The 21,478-nt window shown below is 34.2% G+C and overlaps 1 protein-coding gene across 1 annotated transcript; it reads left to right on the forward strand.

Annotated features, from left to right (window-relative positions):
* Positions 1-5,776: 5,776 nt before the first annotated feature.
* LOC132553501 (sialin-like) lies at positions 5,777-21,008 on the forward strand. The gene is made up of 12 exons (XM_060217751.1): positions 5,777-5,904; positions 11,293-11,381; positions 12,663-12,874; positions 13,506-13,739; positions 14,228-14,315; positions 17,617-17,712; positions 18,071-18,201; positions 19,126-19,275; positions 19,513-19,645; positions 20,211-20,361; positions 20,489-20,579; positions 20,787-21,008. Exons 1-12 carry the CDS (start codon positions 5,777-5,779, stop codon positions 21,006-21,008), a joined length of 1,725 nt encoding a protein of 574 aa, XP_060073734.1.
* Positions 21,009-21,478: the final 470 nt, after the last annotated feature.

Below are 21,478 nucleotides of genomic sequence, written 5' to 3' on the forward strand. Positions count from 1 at the left end.
ACCTGACCCGCAGTAGCATGCTGATACATAATGATGCCATCTTGGTCAAAGGTCCAGCAGATTTCGCTTGCAATGGAACGTGATTATCAATAACATATTTATAATCTACCTTACTCGGTTATATTTATTGGCAAATCATAAGATGAGTCTTCAAAAGTTATTTCTACACATGTAAAGTGAATCTTATCATCAAACTAAACTTCATCATCACTCTTATTATGTATTGGTCGATATAATGTTGGCAAACCCATGCAGTTGTTTAATAGGTCTTAGATAACAAGGTAACAGGATTAGGTCCGCGATACAAACAACAGTATATTACAGATACTGGTACAGTCATCGCGATATGTCTATGTCTGATATATCAACAATTATAGCCAGATGAAATTGGTCTGATACATCAACAACAATCTTAGAAGTCCAAGTCTAAGATATCAACGTCTTAGTCAGGTGACCAGGTCCAAGATATCAACAATCTTTGGTGACCAGGTCTGAGATTTCAGTAGCAAGCTCGGTCTTGTGTTCAGGTCTGAAAAAGACAGTTTTGTCTAGATCACCAGATATCAACAGCATTTTTGGTCACATGACCATTGTTGTTAGCCAAGTAACATGTATTGTCAACAATGATTTTAGTCACGTGACTAAGTGTGAAATAAAACCGTTTTGGAAAAGTGACCAGGTCGAGGGTATAAATAACAATCTAGATCACGAGCCCATATCTGAGATATACACATTCTTAAGTAGGTGACAAAATCTGAGATATAAGTAGCAATTTTAACCAGGTGAACATGGTATCGAATGATATCCAGTTTGTCTGCTGGTGGTTATCGGTCATTATATAAACTGTTTATCTCGTAGACTTAGGGTGAACCAGAAGTTAAAGTGTTATCTGGGGAACAAATGACATTTTAATTATCTCGCTGCTTAGTATTCTTACAAACATTTACCACATTATTTTATCAAATAGCAAGAAGTGGTGTTTGTTTCTGACTTCTTCTGTTCGATGTTGACCAATTGAAGATTTATCAATATGTTTTCGGTGGGATTGAACTTTGTTAGATATGTTGTTCTCAGCGTATTGTCGCTGCTAATAAAGGATGGAGCACACTGTTCCACAGAAAAACCAGTATTTTGGCGATCTTCTCATTCCTGATAAATATACAGTTTAGATGAAAGTTTGGAGGTCCGACAGCTTGATATAACTTGATGACAGTTGGACAGTGACTGCTTCCCAGTAAATTCAGTCTGGTAAATTTTTTCACTCCTCACAAATATTTTAGTTTAGATGAGAGTTTGGAGTCCGGACAGCTTGATAAAAATTGATGAGAGTTAGACCATAACAGTTCCCCATTAAATTCTTGTTCATCTTTTGATTCCTCATAAATAAACTGTTTAGATTAGAGTTCGAAAAACTTCATAAAAGTGATTAAGGTTGGAACGTATTGTCTTGTGAAAGACTTAAAACATATAAATGTAATCCTTTCTATTGCTTAATAGCCTGGCATTACTTTTTAAGGGGAAACGTACCAGGAAAATAAGGTGATGCTTGCTAAGTAAATAAGACCATGTTCACGAAGAAAAGTGAGGCAGTTAAATGATAAGGAAAGTTACTGGAGAAAGAAATTGAATTAAAATCCTGTTTAAAAGAGTATTATCAATGAAGAATGCAGACGGTTGTAACACTAACAGCTAATTGCTTTCTTTGACTGTTGAGACTGACAGAAACAGTCGTGTTCAGTGATCGCCTTACCAAACTAAACATATAAAACATAACATGTGTTTTTGAGTTGCATTACAAACAAACATGTCTCAGAAAATGGAAAAAGCCAAAAATAAGATGATTACAGGTGTATGTATCATATACCTTAGTTTAACATAAGCCCAAACTAATGTTACAACGCGATACAATAGGATAATATGTTGGGCTTTATAGTACATTTATTATTAAGCACATGGTGTAAAGATTCTGGTGTAATGTGAATCACAGTCACTATCAATTTTTCTAACGATAGGATTTTTCTGTGAATGTGACTTAGAGAATATATCAAAGGTTTACATTCTATATCAATAAACAAGTTTGTTCATACCATTCCAAAGGAGATCCCGATAATTATGTTTAGAATTTGTGATTAATGTATATTAGACCTGTGTTTGTTTCGTCTCTAGTTTGCATATCAATGTTACAGAAAATTTATGATGAACTTTATATTATATTATCACAATTTGTTTTTTTTATGTTAAGTGAGAAGGGTTAAAACAATAAACCTATTAACCTGTTGATTTTTCAATAATACGGATAGACATTACTAATTGGTTGTTGTAGTAGCCAGACTATGATATAAAAGATTATCATTTTTCAACAATTGTCACTAATTTTTAATTAATATCAAAGTATGGTTTACAAATCTATATCTAATTATAAAAAGGTCAAGTTGTAGAATTAATTTTTTTCTTACCATCGTCAGTCTTTTTATGGTCACTCATGACAGTATGATATGATCTTCCACACACATAGATATCCACAACTATCACTTGTTAAGTACGGTATTGTCCATCATCCTTAGAGTAATAGGTTTGAAATAGATTGATGTAACATTTTATTTGGGACAGGTTTACATAGTTTTGGTACTAGTGGTGTCTACTGATAGCAATCCCTAACATGGTGACATTTCTATTTAGGACAGAAGTCACGCTGTCTTCGTATGGCTATCTTCCCTATCGCCTATCTCGTGTTTAACATTCCATCTTAATTTATTTTGAATTGCATCAACATACGTATGTCTTCGATAATGAATATAGTCATAATTTGATTACAACTATTTTGTTTTCATTATTCAAATAAACAAATAAAAGGGCAAGAATATGTAACATCTCGCTTATAAATATCAAACATAGAACAGGTTTCAGTCAAGGTTTCTATGGCTGTACTTCCAAGAGCTTGTGAAAGAATTTCTCTTGTCGCTATACCAGTTTCTGATGTGTTGTAATATTGGTGTAGTAACATTCGGACAAATAACATCTTAATTTGTATCCGGAAATGCATATCTTTATTTAAGGTTTTTCAGTTATATTTGTAAGTTTATCTGTTCTTCTTTTCTTGCCTTTAAGCGTCCTCTAATTTCAAAGCCGAAACCAAAGCTGTTGTATTTTCATCAACAAAGCCTGATGACAAAGATCACAACAAGACCGGAAGGATTCGACAATTATAGATCTACCAAGGTAAAAGTTTTAACAACCTAAAACAACAATTTAAAAATCCTTTTATCTGAACTTCTAACATATCTAAATGGATATTGGATATAGACATTTCATGTTCGTAATTACACATGTTGTGTAAAGTAATTACCAGATAAACTTGTCGTAGAACGTGGGTCTCCATCTCTCGATCAGATAAACCAGGTCATCCCCAAACACAATCCTCCCATCCATACATTACATCAAAACATGATTTGCAGATATTTGTCTGTGAATGCCTTGCATGGATGTGAAATTACTTGCCTCATTTCCACAGCATATGACACTACAAAAAATCAAAACAATTGATATACATACAATAAGAAGGTGAGAGAAGATGTGTATGATTTAAAAAAAAAAGTTGATTTCCAAATTTAAAAGTCTTAACATTTCTCTATATGACAACACGGTTGCTACTTTGTCATTATGAACAAATTCAAACCAGTTAGTTTAAAGCTTACTGTTTGTGAATGTCCTTTGCCTTAAAAGCCATAGTAGTTCATATGATCACATTTACGGTATACTTATGTATGTCCTACTTCTAACAGTCATTAAGCTAGAATCTGATACTTGTTTATATGATTGCTATCTCATTAAAATCTGTTAGAAGCATCATACATGTTTCCTATTTCTAGATTTATTCTAGTGAAAAGAGTAACCGATAGGGTGATATTTATATAAAAGCTTATTGAACAATTTATTAAAGATGAAATGATGGTAAAGAGATCTAGCTATGTTGACGTATGTAATCAGCATGGTATAGCAGGTTAACAAAAAAGGTCATTTCGGTCTGAATATCAATTACAATTCTAACACACCTTTTTTCTTGACCTCATTTTGAAGACTTCACTGATAATGACTGAGGAACTTTAAGTCATTGTTGTGATATACACCACAACAATATGTCTCCGATTGAAATTTAATGTGATGAATAATTAAATCACTTGGTTAGAAAAAGGCAGCTTAAATTATTGTACGTGTACATCACAAATGTAAGTGTATAGCATTTACGGATAAGAATTACGGTACAGGTACTGGCTCAGATGCTGAAAAATCATAAATTTTCATGGGAGATTAATTTTCGTTGTTTTCCTGGGTACTCTTTATCCACGCATTGATATGTTCATGAACAATTACTTTATATACATTTATAAAACTATGTTTATCCATGAAATCAAACGTCCACAAAATAGTTATATTTTGAAAAGAAGCATGAAATTGAACCCCCTAAAAAATATGCTTTTACAGTATTCACACCCTACATATGCAAAAGTAATGTTTATTTTCTACTTTTCAAATTTTCAAATTTTCAAATTATTAAATGCCTTAGCATTGCTGTTGAACATTTGGATGAGAATCAATAATTTCATTATATTGTATATCGTCTATGTTGTGAGCACATATGATCAGGAAAGGGTGTGTGAAACAATTGTTTTACCATAATTAATGACACTCACTCAAAATAATAGGGATATGATTTGTTTTCACAATAGGTCAATTTTATATGCCAAATATCAGATATCATACACCAGAATATAGATGTAAAATAGCCATTATTATCGGATTTTGACATAATCTTTCAAAAGCCTTTATTTATCAAGAAAATCAAATTAACAGGTTGAATATTTAATAAGTACTGTATGACAAAGGGCATCATTAAAATGCTACACTATTTGATTAAAAAAAGTAACTTAACAGGACATCACAGCAAATTAAGTACAACAAATTAAACAGACTGTAAACAACGAAAGCATTAAAACAAATTGATCTCTTTCTGAAATCCTAATATCACTGTAAAATTTTTAAACATTCATCTACAACTTATGATAACTTGGTTCTGGCGAGCTTTAGGTAAACATTGTACAACAAAATATTTGTCAATATCATACATTCTAGTTAAAATGTTACCTTGGTCTTTGACTTGGTTTACCTGTTAACTTCTCTTTGAATATCGCAAGTACATATATGAAGTTTTGATTTCAGTCAGTTATTTAGCCGTAACACATTTATATTTCACAGTAAGAAATCAACAAATCATTGCTCTCTATGTTGCAGGAGAATACCTTTGCGTGAATATCCTGGGCGTTTTGTTTATTGTCAAGAGGTAAATTGATGATGTTGAAATATTGATTAGTTTAAACATCTATTGAATATTTCAAAAGTATTATGCATACCATATACAACTGTAACATTTCCCCAATTTGGTAAAAATCTATAATCTGACCCCTGTGACAGTGGGTCAGAATCATTCAGCTGAGCTTGATAATTCTTCAATACAACATTGCCCCTGGTCAAATATGCCCTTAGCCTTATTGATGTGTAAAGGATGATTCTTTTTGTAGCATTTTACCCATGGGCTGTCAAACAAGAGGCCCATATCCTTAAAAGTTATATGACTATAAAGATCTTTATAGGATATAACTGCATAGTAGTAGTAGTTAGAATATTAAGTTATTAAGGCGAAAATGACTCCTCGTTCTTATCAAAATTTCAACTTCATGGTACCAGTGAAATTCAGAAGTTTGAAACTGTGTTTATTAAGATGGCGGCCATGGGGGCGATATTGGATTTCAAGCCAACTCAAAATATAACAACTCATGGTCAGGACCATTTCAGGGATCATTTCAAGCATATTATAAGCTCAAATCCACTTTTGGAACTTGGAAAGAGGTTTGAAAATTGCTGTTGCTCAGGGAAACCATAATTGTTTAATCATGTCCCACTCTTGTTTTGTCGGGTGTAAGGCATATGAGGAGTCTAAAAGTGGGAGAAAACTAGAGAAAAACCACATGGTCAGACAGGTGACCCCCTACTTGTTCACATTCGTTTTGTTACTAGACAGATTAGGTTAATAATTTTTCATACACAAAAATGTAACCAAAGCCTCTTTGTTATAAAGAAGTTGTTAAAAGATTTTAGTATATCTGAACCCTGTGATGTTGAATGAGGATCAATGTCATTCGTTTGAACAAACTTACAAGCCCTTCACCTCAGCATGCTACAGGCCAAATATAAAGTTTCTAGGCCGGGCACTAGTCATTGAGAAAAGTAATTTTAAGATTTCAGTATACATGACCTCTGTTACTTGAATTAATGTCAAGGTTATACGAGGCCAAACATTAAATCTTTGTGTCTCCTTTATAATGAGAAAAAATTGTTTGAAGAGTTAAACATATGACCCCTAAAGCTGTATGACCTCGTATGAAAGTCAAAATCAAGTGTCCGGGCGGGCCTCATGTTTATATAGGATAATAGTTTAATAGGTCAATATCATTCACTAAAATAAACTTGGCAGCCCTTCATCCGTATATGCTATAGACCAAATATCAGATCAATACAATAAAAACTTTAATGTATCCCTTTCAAAAATATATTTTTATTTCTATTTTCATCGAAATGTCATTTCCTTTCATATGCTGATTTTATGTAATACATGTGTACTTCTGGGTCACACTAATCCAACTCAAGCGTCTCAGTGATTTAGTGATGTCGTCAGAAACTTAACTGCAGTCACATGTCCGATACACATGTCGATCATTTCAGATGAACAAATTTGAGATCGTATGTCTGGATATTTTTTTTTTAACCTGGTATTTCGCCAATCAGTTTTTGAATGAATCTTAGAGTACGAACACATTTCAAGTCATTTATGTATTTGATAGCTGAAATCAATTTTCAATGGTTTACCTTAATATTTCAGCAGGTTACAATGTCACTGGTTTGACTTTCAAGCGACATTCAGCAATCATATGGCCCAATTAATTATCCTTGACAGTTTTTTTATCTTTTAGATTGTCACTTGATAGCATGTTTTAATGCATACTGCAGTTTGGATTGAGATGAATCGCTTGTACTTGAATTTAAAAATAAAATTTATTTTTTTTGTATCTCCACTAAATGTTATGCTACATGTCTAAGTCATGTACTTATGTTCGCTTTGAATATGCTTTTACCGGTAATCGTCAAATGGTATAGAAGTATTCCAATGTATATCAGAAATTGGAACCTTCATTAAATCTTATCACACTAGAATTAGATTACAGTGAAAGTAGAGAAGGATAAGGTTTTTGAAACAGCAATGTATTTGGATATAGATTTGAAACTACTTCTTCATATGTCTTAAAAAACATTTAAATATTAAACATTTCTCAACAATATTATGGGCATTAGCTGAAAACCGTATTGTTTGAATCAATTACCTTGACCTGGTTGTATTAAGGTCAAATATATAAAATAATTAAACAAACAGTTACTACAGAATATATGTATATACAAGAAGACAAACGAATGATGATGTATTTGGTGTTCCGACGCATCTTAAGGTCATATCAAGTTCATTACATAGAATAATAAGCCTAGTAGTTAGAGACGTATCTGACATAGATCTGTAGATCGATACATGTGATATGTAGTAGGGTAGGCCGGACATTTATAACATCCCGGCAAACAACAATCTCTCTAACATTTGAGATAACTCATCGAGATACAAGATAAAGTATTACATCAGTTAGGTAGTAACCATTCGTCTTCAATCCAACACGTTTCAATCGCTTCATTTGTGTGCTCAGTAGCCTTAGCAACAACCGATGTTTGGTCGGCCAATCAAAATTCGCGTCTCAATGTTATCATTACAAATATGGTCTATACACATTTTCTCCCATCCGGCACCTGAAAGGATAGAATAATGATAACACGTCTAGGTTCAAGTTTGTGGTTTTTGTAAAAGTTCTTCCTCAGCAATGTTACAACCATCCCAAAGTTCTTCCTCAGCGATGTTACAACCATCCCAAAGTTCTTCCTCAGCAATGTTACAACCATCCCAAAGTTCTTCAAAATATTAATGGATCTTTACATTAGATATAGTGTACTTCTATTAAGGATATTTTTTTTCTATTTACGGTTGTCTCGTAATTGTTTAGTTACTGTTTAACTGATATTTTCAATTATGCAGCTCCACTACCATTCGAATCGCTGAATACACTTAGATGCTTACAGTAGTCTACTACTTACTTTCTTTTATCATTAAAATATCTATTTCTATCATAGGATTCAATATTTGCAATAATATGTGTTACTCTAAGACCCAGTGTAAAAATAGAATAATTTTAAAATGTATTAAGAATTTCAGTGTCTCATAAATCAAACAATTATGGCTAGATATTGATCGCTTTTACTTGTATATTTTACAACTGTTACTATTATTTTACTGTCGATCAACATGTGACACTTTAATAAACTATCTTTTATCATTATGTATATGTTATGGAGATCGCATATCTTACAGGTATATAACAAATATCTGGGGAAATATATTTCAGGCAAATTTTATTGATATGTATTTATCATTTAGGAGATCTCGTACCTTGTGTATATATGAATATACCCTGTATTTCTTACGTGTAAATAATTTAAGTAGATCATTGATTTTTTTTTTCATTTTTTCAACGGTTTGCGTGTAAATTTCATATCTTGCCTTCGTTTCATGAATTTTTAATTTAAGTCAACATTTTACATACATATCGATATGTTTCTGTATGTGTTATAATCCTATATAGCATATATTGCTACTGTGGACAAACTAATAACTTTGATGTTTTCTCACTAACATCGTTTAACGACATTCTTGAAACATTAAAGTTTTCATCAATTATGACTGTCTTGATGTACAATCCTATCCAAAGCCGTGTGTTATGTCATTAATTTAACCAAGAAGATATTGCCATTAAAGCGTTTAATAGTATGGATGACTTGTTAATGACTTTATGCAATATTAAATGTAAACAAGCAATTTTTTAATTTCATCGTAGAAAATTTTCAATGAATGCTATTAATGCCTTTTGCTCTATTATATGACAGAGCTTTGCTAGAAATACGGTTAACAGGACAACGGTATATATTTTGACACATACAATGTATTTGATCACGAAATGGCGGCGTGTTAAAAGAGTAAAAAGAAAATGACTTTGCATCTTACGTCAAAGTATAAGTAAAATATGATACCGTAATATATTTTGGGTGGTTACAAAATATCTAAGGAATACAGCGAATGTAAAGTCAGGGAAACGGAAAAAAAAGTTAGATGCAAAAAAGTCACTGTGGAGTTATTGCAGAACGGATACATTCGGAGAAAAATAGTGGAGTGTTGATATATCAACTATAATTGACATTCCTCGCAAATATTACATAGGATTTATCGACATCGAAACAAAAGAATGAAGCCGACGTCAAATATCAACGATAAAGATGGAATCGGCCTAACTTTCTTGGCTCCAAACATTGATCTTTGAGGCAATTTTGGCATAAATTTAAATTGCAGTAAGATGTGCTAATGAAAAGATACAATATTAATTGATATTGATTATTTGACCTGTGACCTTTGTTGACCTACATATTGACTTTTCACCTAACTTATCATTGTAGTAATCTGTGTAAATGAAAAGTATACAATAGTGATAAAAGAAATATTAACATTGAATATCGTGTTAAGGATTTATCAACAGAAATAAAGAGTTACCATGAAAGGAGGAATTAACAGACCATATGAATATGAAAACACATTAAAATAGTTCCATGAGGTCGATTGGACAAAAATATATTTCAAATATCTATATGTTCTAATGAGTTTTGTTTTAGGTATAAAGCGGTAATTACCCAACCAGGAGAGCAAGTAGGCCGATATTGTTTATGTTCTGTTATTTGTTCGTTATTAATGCAGAGAATGTTCGTTATGATATATTCGGGTCCTTTTTTCAACCTTTTTTTACGGAACCAGGGTCATTTATTATAATGTTAGAGGAATGCGCATCCTTGGGTCCTTTTTTCATCATTGAATACCGAAGTTTATTTTTATAATATACAGCAGACAGGAATGTAAGTTATAATATCATGGACTACTTATTCACCGTGACTGTGGAACAAGAGTTATTAATGATGATACAGCAAGAAATGTGCGTCTCCGACTTGTTAAATTACATGTACTTACGACATTACAAGGCCGTTGGCTGGACAATAAGATTCTATTTTCGCAATTGAAATATCTGAGTACACTTAACAAGTCTAAGGGAGGTTATGTGTACATTGTACCGGTATAAGAGAGGTTATGTGTACACTGTACCGGTTATTGGGAGGTTATGTATACACTTTACCGGTATAATGGAGGTTATGTGTACACTGTACCGGTATAAGAGAGGTTATGTGTACACTGTACCGGTATAAGAGAGGTTATGTGTACACTGTACCGGTATAAGAGAGGTTATGTGTACTCTGTACTAGTACGAGGTGGGCTATGTATGCACTGTTACCTGAATGTGTAAAAGATAAAAAAACACCTGTTTATTATCTGTTCACTATACGATGACATTTTATAGGAATTCTTTTTAAAGGTAAATGAAAGTATTGATAACTTTCCTAACATGCTGAAAGCAATTATATTTATTTACATGATTAACGTTGAATTATAACTGAAGGATTTCGCTAAATTAATTTTAACTCTTCTCTATGTGTAGAATAAAACGGTTCATCAACGGTGTAACAATACGTTTATTTGAGTAGTGTACTGTTTTTTAAACGTGCGACTTTTATTTCTGTTTTTTACCACTCAGGGACGCTGATCTGTTTTTATTGCACAAACGCGATCTTATCAAAAATAAGCAGTATTTATTCAATATAGAAACAAGTCATGCAACTGATATCGATTTCTAACGACCTAGATGGCAGTGTGACAGTACTTTACTGCAGGAGGCTGATATTTTAGCGAACATCATATACTGAAGCTGTCCAGGTACTACCAGAAAGAGTGCTAATAAATTCGACCATACCAGTGATATACCTATGTATTACTATATTTAACATAGGCTGTCTCTCAAGCCTTTCGCCTGCTTAATGATTTCCAAAAAAATGTTAAACTACTATATAAAACCATTAACCGTGATGTTGTCGTCACACTTATGTTGGCATACTTTGTATACGTGTCAAGGATCGCACGAATCAGAGACCGTATAACAAACAGATTCGATAGATAAAATGTACTTTAATACTTAAAACATTTCATGTGTGTAGGAAAATGAACCGTATCGATGAGCGCACAGACTTTTTACCTAAATATCAACATGGAAATCGATCTGAAAATCTACCAAGAACGAAAACAGGTAAGATTACTGATCAAATGATATGATAAAAATATACCAACATCAATTATTTTGTGGGAGTGATACATCAGGATAACAGGAGTCATGTTCTGTTTGATTCCAGGCATCTTATTCAGTGCTACAGTAGTTAATGTTCCGTATTTAAGCTAGTGAAATAGGCGCCATTTGTTCAGACACAGTAGTCTGTATCAGGTATAGATATATATATATAATTCAAAAAAGATAAAAACTTTGTGTAGCATATATATAGAAAATCAACATTAATGGCCAATAAAATGGTATGAAATCACCGCTAACCTTTTTTCGGCCATGAAGATGGTTACAAGACCGGAAAACGTTAGCAGCGATTTCATACGACTTTATTTGCCATGTTATTGTTTCTATATATATATATAAGTGGTGTTGTCAATTTTCACCTGTAAACATCTGGCGCAGGAAAACGTTTCTAGTCAATGATACAGCCCGAAAATATTTAATCAATATATCTCTCCTATGATATGTATATATGATGGTAACACATTGGGAGAACGTCCTTTCTTCTTGATCTATAATTTGATATAGTGATTACATAACAATATCTTTAAGTACAGAATTAAGTATTGAGACTAATGAGAAAACGAAACGTAAAAATGCACTTGAGATAGGACAGAATCACCACTATAATATTCTATGTCCATATAAAAGTTTTTTTCAGAGTGAAATAAGAACAAAGTGATTAAGTCATTATTGAGGTTAGTTCAGGGTTTCATCATTGATAATAATCGCTTTTATTTAATTCTGGTTCTTGTATCATTATTGCCGCAAGTCTTGGTGGTATTGTCAACTGTCTGGGAAGGACAGACACAGACTGGTAAATGTATGGACAATTTGGCTGTACCGGCCGCAAGATCAAGTCTGAATACCAGAAAGACATTCATGTTAACCTCTTTAATCTTTAAAATCAGAAATTAGTGATCACTATGATAAGTACTCATGTTTATCATAATTCCAAGCCATCCTCATACTGTTATGCAGATACCTGGTTTCATATATGTATGTTTTTACACTCAATTTAGTGTGAGTATTCTGTTGTTTTCTGTTTTCTACCGAGAACGGCTTTCACAGGCTTTACATGTTGGCCTATTCCTATTGAGAATTTTACGATAACATCATTCAGAAGTGCAAAATGAAAAATCGACCACCTTCAGTCAATCCCCAGGTCTATGATAGGAATTCGTTTTATCATTTACCAAACATTGTTTATAGTGTTTGTAAATGATCCACGAACTCGTTTATTTTCAGCAGCTGTCCCATGCATTTGTTCTCAGAGATGGCTGCTGGCTTACATCGCCTTTCTCGGGTTTGTTTGTGTATACGCCGTCCGCGTGAACTTCAGCGTGGCCATTGTTTGTATGGTAAAATCTTCGGATGTCCCCACTAATGGGTCCATACTGGTTAACCAGTCAGATGTCGGCATATGTGTTGAAGAGGCTGCAAACGTCCGAAGTGATGAGGTAAATCCTTCATCAAAGCAAATCATGATTGATTTGGCCCGAACAGATGTTTTGTTATAGAAATAAGTTTTTTGATATTTTGTCGTTATTTTATTGACGTAGTGGTGGTACATTGGTTAGATAGAGGTCAAAGGACAACATCTTACCGAAATCCTGATATCCAAAATGATTCGGAACTCGCAATGTTTTCGGGACAGCACATGTGTGTTTACCCATTCATTTTTGGACATTTGACAGTAAGGTCAAGGAAAAAGAAAATCTTTATGGTTTTTATCTTATGGCGGTTATAACCGTTGAGAGTAAATTATAAAGGACCTCGACATTTGACACTGCCATCTTCACGATTGTATTCAGAGGTACAGGTGATGTTTATTATTATTTAGAAAATGTTTATTATCGATAACTCATATTAGACAGATAGCAATAAACAGAATCCCTTTTACATCAGACAGATTAGTTCAGAAAATACGTTCTGACTGCTATGACAATTGTACAATGTATACTAACATGTATGACATCACAATGTATTTAAGCCATGAAAATAGGAAGACAAACATTTCAAATATGTTTTATTACATTAAAGGAATATTGCATATTGATGTTTCTGTCTATTCTTGGTTACACGAAACAGCATGCTGAGTTTGACTGGGATAAAAACATTCGATCGACTATGTTGGCGTCCTTTTTCTATGGATACATTTGTACCCAGATCATCGGTGGCTGGTTCTCTGATAGGTTTGGTGGGAGGCGCGTGCTGGGGTATGCCTTGTTGATTGCCTCCTTTTGTACACTTCTCACGCCAGTTTGTGCCAGAACATCAATGCTACTTGTCTACGTCTTACGCGTATTGCTTGGCCTCGTCACAGTAAGTTTAAAAAAACTACACACAAGGCAAAGATGAACAGAATGTCTCTGGATAAAAAGAAAAACCTTGCCAGTCCTCCAGTTGCACTTAAGCTGTCTATGACTTATCCTTAAGTGGAAGTTATTACATAACCGGCCAGTTGTCTTATGTCAAACGATCATATCACGAATATACGTGAATAATAAAACTTCGTCTTGATGACGTCACATGATTGTCACAGTAGAGAAAAACATGTCTTTAGCGCCGCAAGAAGTTTCCAGAAATACGGATTATATGATAAATAACATCTTACATTTTTGTAATGTAAAATCCAATTGTTCAAAACAATTCTGTTAGGATTGTGTTCTTGGATAAAATGCTTTATAATTACGGTGGAAAGCAGACGGCGAGCCTCTGGAATGATTTTCTGTGATGTTGTTACTTGCTACTACAAGCAATCATCGACTATTAAAAACTGACAAGATCACTTATAGGTACATCTTTTGCAGGGTGTATCTTTTCCAGCAATGCAGTCAATATTGGGGAGATGGGCACCGCCTTTAGAACGCAGCAAACTAGTTTCCGTAGCTTATTTAGGTAAGTCAGTATTACGCTCTTCCCTCCCTCCAGGTGTTATTGAAAGGCATACTTGTCTCACATGTTGCAATATGTATCTTGTATTGTTTTCTAATACTGTATTAAGAACACGTCTTCGGCTACCAAGTATCCCAGACGATACCAAGACAAGTTCATTTAGACAATTAATATGTGTCCTTAATAATATTGTTTTCTCTGCTAGACACTGTACTCATTGCTGGTGGACTTTATGTTTCAAAGGTTTGCATTAACCAGCAAGGCACATTATAATTGATTCAAATAGTGGCTAGGTTGTTGTGATAAAGCTCATTGTTGTCGTTTTGTAATGATGAAATCAATTGTTGTCGGTTATGATATGATGACGTCCATTCTTGCCAGTTCTATTGTGTTAAAGTCCATTGTTGTCAGTTCTCTTGTGTTAAAGTCCATTGTTGTCAGTTCTCTTGTGTTAAAGTCCATTGTTTTAAGTTCTGTTATGACGAAGCAGTCCATTGTTGTCAGTTCTCTTGTGTTAAAGTCCATTCTTGCCAGTTCTATTGTGTTAAAGTCCATTGTACAAGTTCTGTTCTGATAAAGTCCATTGTTGTCAGTTCTCTTGTGTTAAAGTCCATTGTTGTCAGTTCTCTTGTGTTAAAGTCCATTGTTGTCAGTTCTCTTGTGCTAAAGTCCATTATTGTCAGTTCTCTTGTGTTAAAGTCCATTGTACAAGTTCTATTCTGATAAAGTTCATTGTTGTCAGTTCTGTTATGACGAAGCAGTCCATTGTTGTCAGTTCTGTTGTGTTAAAGTCCATTGTTGTCAGTTCTGTTGTGTTAAAGTCCATTGTTGTCAGTTCTATTGTGTTAAAGTCCATTGTTGTCAGTTCTGTTGTGTTGAAGTCCATTGTTGTCAGTTCTCTTGTGTTAAAGTCCATTCTTGCCAGTTCTATTGTGTTAAAGTCCATTGTACAAGTTCTGTTCTGATAAAGTCCATTGTTGTCAGTTCTGTTGTGTTAAAGTCCATTGTTGTCAGTTCTCTTGTGTTAAAGTCCATTGTACAAGTCAGTTCTCTTGTGCTAAAGTCCATTGTTGTCAGTTCTGTTATGACGAAGCAGTCCATTGTTGTCAGTTCTGTTGTGTTAAAGTCCATTGTTGTCAGTTCTATTGTGTTAAAGTCCATTGTTGTCAGTTCTCTTGTGTTTAAGTCCATTGTTGTCAGTTCTGTTGTGTTAAAGTCCATTGTTGTCAGTTCTATTGTGTTAAAGTCCATTGTTGTCAGTTCTCTTGTGTTAAAGTCCATTGTTGTCAGTTCTCTTGTGTTAAAGTCCATTGTTGTCAGTTCTCTTGTGTTAAAGTCCATTGTACAAGTTCTATTCTGATAAAGTTCATTGTTGTAAGTTCTGTTATGACGAAGCAGTCCATTGTTGTCAGTTCTGTTGTGTTGAAGTCCATTGTTGTCAGTTCTGTTGTGTTGAAGTCCATTGTTGTCAGTTCTGTTGTGTTAAAGTCCATTGTTGTCAGTTCTCTTGTGTTAAAGTCCATTGTACAAGTCAGTTCTCTTGTGCTAAAGTCCATTGTTGTCAGTTCTGTTATGACGAAGCAGTCCATTGTTGTCAGTTCTGTTGTGTTAAAGTCCATTGTTGCCAGTTCTATTGTGTTAAAGTCCATTGTACAAGTCAGTTCTCTTGTGCTAAAGTCCATTGTTGTCAGTTCTGTTGTGTTAAAGTCCATTGTTGTCAGTTCTATTGTGTTAAAGTCCATTGTTGTCAGTTCTCTTGTGTTAAAGTCCATTGTTGTCAGTTCTCTTGTGCTAAAGTCCATTGTTGTCAGTTCTCTTGTGTTAAAGTCCATTGTACAAGTTCTATTCTGATAAAGTTCATTGTTGTCAGTTCTGTTATGACGAAGCAGTCCATTGTTGTCAGTTCTGTTGTGTTAAAGTCCATTGTTGTCAGTTCTGTTGTGTTAAAGTCCATTGTTGTCAGTTCTATTGTGTTAAAGTCCATTGTTGTCAGTTCTGTTGTGTTGAAGTCCATTGTTGTCAGTTCTCTTGTGTTAAAGTCCATTCTTGCCAGTTCTATTGTGTTAAAGTCCATTGTACAAGTTCTGTTCTGATAAAGTCCATTGTTGTCAGTTCTGTTGTGTTAAAGTCCATTGTTGTCAGTTCTCTTGTGTTAAAGTCCATTGTACAAGTCAGTTCTCTTGTGCTAAAGTCCATTGTTGTCAGTTCTGTTATGACGAAGCAGTCCATTGTTGTCAGTTCTGTTGTGTTAAAGTCCATTGTTGTCAGTTCTATTGTGTTAAAGTCCATTGTTGTCAGTTCTCTTGTGTTTAAGTCCATTGTTGTCAGTTCTGTTGTGTTAAAGTCCATTGTTGTCAGTTCTATTGTGTTAAAGTCCATTGTTGTCAGTTCTCTTGTGTTAAAGTCCATTGTTGTCAGTTCTCTTGTGTTAAAGTCCATTGTTGTCAGTTCTCTTGTGTTAAAGTCCATTGTACAAGTTCTATTCTGATAAAGTTCATTGTTGTAAGTTCTGTTATGACGAAGCAGTCCATTGTTGTCAGTTCTGTTGTGTTGAAGTCCATTGTTGTCAGTTCTGTTGTGTTGAAGTCCATTGTTGTCAGTTCTGTTGTGTTAAAGTCCATTGTTGTCAGTTCTCTTGTGTTAAAGTCCATTGTACAAGTCAGTTCTCTTGTGCTAAAGTCCATTGTTGTCAGTTCTGTTATGACGAAGCAGTCCATTGTTGTCAGTTCTGTTGTGTTAAAGTCCATTGTTGCCAGTTCTATTGTGTTAAAGTCCATTGTACAAGTCAGTTCTCTTGTGCTAAAGTCCATTGTTGTCAGTTCTGTTGTGTTAAAGTCCATTGTTGTCAGTTCTATTGTGTTAAAGTCCATTGTTGTCAGTTCTCTTGTGTTAAAGTCCATTGTTGTCAGTTCTCTTGTGTTAAAGTCCATTGTTGTCAGTTCTCTTGTGTTAAAGTCCATTGTACAAGTTCTATTCTGATAAAGTTCATTGTTGTAAGTTCTGTTATGACGAAGCAGTCCATTGTTGTCAGTTCTGTTGTGTTGAAGTCCATTGTTGTCAGTTCTGTTGTGTTAAAGTCCATTGTTTTCCGTTTTGTTTTGATAAAGTCCGTTGTGGTCAGTTCTGTTCTGATAAGGTGCATTAATGTCAGTTTTGTTGTTATTTTTTGAGTTTTTACAAAATGATTATGTCACTGCATTCTAAAATACCAAACATCTTCAAATGTTCATACATGTAGGAAATAAGACGTTCTAATGTCGAAAAACAAATGTTAACACAATGCATTACAAATTGCCTTGTATAGGTACAATGGTTGGAAATGTCGCTACCTTTTCGTTATCTGGAGTGTTATGCGACTACGGCTTCGATAACGGATGGGGATCAATCTTCTACGTGACAGGTGAGATATGTTTTTGCGTCTAGTATAGTATAAGTTATAGATATAGTCTTTGTCAGTGTTTTAATTCAATTATCAATTTTTAAACATTTTAATGAAAGTGTCGCTTCAGTAATCGTAACTATATAGTGCTCTTTTCAACGCCAATGTAGGTCTCTAATGTTAATGTTCTTAATTCTTAAACTGTAAATTACATGTATGATATTTTTTTATCATTTCAATGACACAAAGTAATTATCACTGCATGGAAAACTGATAATTGTTAGCATAGACATTAAGGCTATTTTATCATTTAATCAATATTCTTGAATTGACTAGATTTATTTATTCAATTGCACTCAATTATAGCTGATATTTTTAGGTGGTATGACGTTTCTCTGGGTCCTGTTGTGGTTTTTTATGGTGGCAGACTCGCCACAGGAACACAGACGGATTTCAGCTGTAGAACGAGAGTACATTGTGTCTCATATCGAGTACAACACAACAGTCAGGGTAATCATGGACCCGTATCAAAGTTACACTGTATACATTACTGAGTACAACACAACAGTCAGGGTAATGATGGACCCGTATCAAAGTTACACTGTAAACATTACTGAGTACAACACAACAGTCAGGGTAATGATGGAACCGTTACACTGTAAACATTACTGGGTACAACACAACAGTCAGGGTAATGATGGAACCGTTACACTGTAAACATTACTGAGTACAACACAACAGTCAGGGTAATGATGGACCCGTTACACTGTAAACATTACTGAGTACAACACAACAGTCAGGGTAATGGTGGACCCGTTACACTGTAAACATTACTGAGTACAACACAACAGTCAGGGTAATGATAGACCCGTTACACTGTAAACATTACTGAGTACAACACAACAGTCAGGGTAATGATAGACCCGTTACACTGTAAACATTACTGGGTACAACACAACAGTCAGGGTAATGATAGACCCGTTACACTGTAAACATTACTGGGTACAACACAACAGTCAGGGTAATGATAGACCCGTTACACTGTAAACATTACTGAGTACAACACATTAGTCAAGGTAATGATGGATAAATGCATTTTTAATATCATTTTTTTATCATTTTTACCTAATAATCGACTTCCTTTTTCAGACTTATTTGCATAGTCAATATCTCTCATTTGTTCAATGTTTTTCTATTTGAGTATGGAAATGTCCATTTTGTACCTGGAGGTGATCATATAATTTTCCAGATAGATATGTACTCTTATTTCTTCTGAAAGAATTGACGGGGTAACGGGTTTTCTCACAGGAAAATTTCACTCACTTTCATCGTGCTTAAAATTCTGTCGACTATCGACATACTGTTATGTACGTTTCTACTGTATATTTACCTTTCCTTTCATTCCCATCAGCTAAATATGAAATTGTTTTACAGACAGCTAAAGTGCCTTGGAGAGACATGGTAAAGTCACGTGCAGTGTGGGCGTGTCTTACAGCTCACGTATGTAGTAATTGGACCAATTACACACTTCTCACCAGTCTTCCGGCATTTATGAAGGCAGTTCTTAAATTTGACATCAAACAAGTAAGTCATTGAAAATGAAAACACAAACAAATGTGAGCAAGTATTCTGGTTAAACAGCACGCAAATGTATACATATACACACGAATAATTTACTGAAGTTATAGAACGTAATACTTTATAAAGTTGTGAAATGACGAAGCGTCAAAAGCAATTTAAGTAAACATTTGATTTTTTTTAAACCAAAACTGAGGTTATGTGATATTTTCAATAAAAAACATTGCAGGTGTATTTTTACAGAACGGTGCGTTGTCCGCAGTTCCTTATTTCTGTAGAGCTATGGCTGGTTTGCTAGCTGGACAAACCTCTGATATATTAAGATCTCACAAGATCCTCTCCACTGCAGCCACGAGGCGTATGTACCAAGTGTCAGGTAGGGGGTATAACTCTTATTGACAAAAAACCTCCAAAATTACTGTTGTTACCACCTAAAGTCATGTTCTGTTCTCCTCTTTAGGTTGACCTTTTCCGAAGAGCTAACCAGAATATATATTGATGATACATTGTCTTCAAATCACAAAATAAATAATCGACAATGTCCAACAGAATTTGATGTTAAAGTTGTGACGAACTCTTTTAGATAGAAGTCGCTTTCTACAATATATAAAGTAGTAGGCAGTGCTGGTTGACGTTTAGTCCTCGAATTCACCTCATTACATCTATTTTGAGTTTAACTTTTTGTTTTCCCTTGGTTGTTCATATTATGCATCAGCAGGTATTACGTTGCTTTTTAGGGTTGTAGATCAGAAATCCAAACGAACTCATTGTTTCCAAAATATACCATTTGCTTATATTCAAAGAACTTTATAAGTTCCTGCTTTAAGATTCAGAAGTAATTTTTTCAGAGATTTTAAAAATGATAATTGATCGATGAATGGAAATATTTCACTGAAATGCCTTTGTGATACTAACCATTTATTGTTTATATTGTTTTGTAGCGTTTCTTGGAGCGGGAATTTTTTCTGTGGCTACCGGATTCTCCACTTGTGAGAATCGGGATATGGCCGTGATTTTTTTGTCTGTTGCCGTCTTCTTCACAGGACTTTGCAGGGCTGGATACGTCGTTAACAGTATTGATTTTGCACCGAAGTAAGTTTCGGAAATTGGTTCCGTTTTAGGTCAAATTGTTTCTAGCTTCAGTTTAATTTGGCCATCTGTATCGGTTATTTTATTACTGATGATGTTGATGAAGTCAGGGAAATGTTTTGTATTTCAGATTTGGTGGTATATTGTATGGAATAACGAACACTGCAGCCACTGTACCAGGAATGATAGCACCGATCGCAGTAGGAGCCCTCACCCCAAACGTAAATACGACTTAGTTGTAACAACGTAGTCAGCAAAATACGATATTTATATAGTAGAAAAACCCGAAATAATTTCTTTTCTTTTTTTTTCATCTTACCTGCCTTTTGCAGCACTGTTGTATTTCCAGTGGATCTAAAAATACTTATTTGAATAACGGATAATATCTAAAGTAATCTCAAGTAATGACATCTATTTATCATCAACAGGACACATCTGAGGAGTGGAGAATGGTATTCTACGTTTGTGCTGCATTGGACTTGTTCGGAGCTTTAATATTTGGACTGTTTGTATCAGGCGAAATTGAATCTTGGGCTCGTGATCAAAATGTCGACCAACAAAATGGCATTGTGATTGACACCAATGTCGGTGTGGAGACACAAAAAACAGACAATATCAAAAGGAACGTTGGTAATAATGAAGGAGTCTAAGAAGGAATTAATGGTAATGCCATAGCAACAACAACACAAGAAATATAGTTACTTTACATTTAGTTGTATTAAAAGTATTCATTGCCTCTTTACTAAGTTTAAGACCAGCTCAAACATATATACGAAATTAATTTCATTTTGTTCATTTGTAAAATCAACAAAAATAAAAACACTTGATGGCTTCGCGGTGGCGGTTTTGATTCAAGAGACAATTCCATTTTAGTTATTATTACACAGAGGAGCTGTCAATTTTATTAAGACAAAGTCAAACCAAATATAGATATAGATGATTCTTCTCGTCACCTCAAGAGTCATATGAAGGCGAGAGGTGAAGATGAGAAATAGTAAAAATGCATTGAAAGAAAGTTCAATTGCAAATAAGAAAACAAGTGACAAATATTAAGAAAAGAAATGGAGTTCCTGGAGTTCTGTCTCCAGAGAGTGCAGAAGCTCTATTTGAAAAACCAACT

Source organism: Ylistrum balloti, unplaced genomic scaffold (genome assembly GCF_031769215.1).
Source record: "Ylistrum balloti isolate Yb309-2 unplaced genomic scaffold, AGI_CSIRO_Ybal_v1 Utg370332, whole genome shotgun sequence".
Taxonomy (NCBI): Eukaryota; Metazoa; Mollusca; class Bivalvia; order Pectinida; family Pectinidae; genus Ylistrum; species Ylistrum balloti.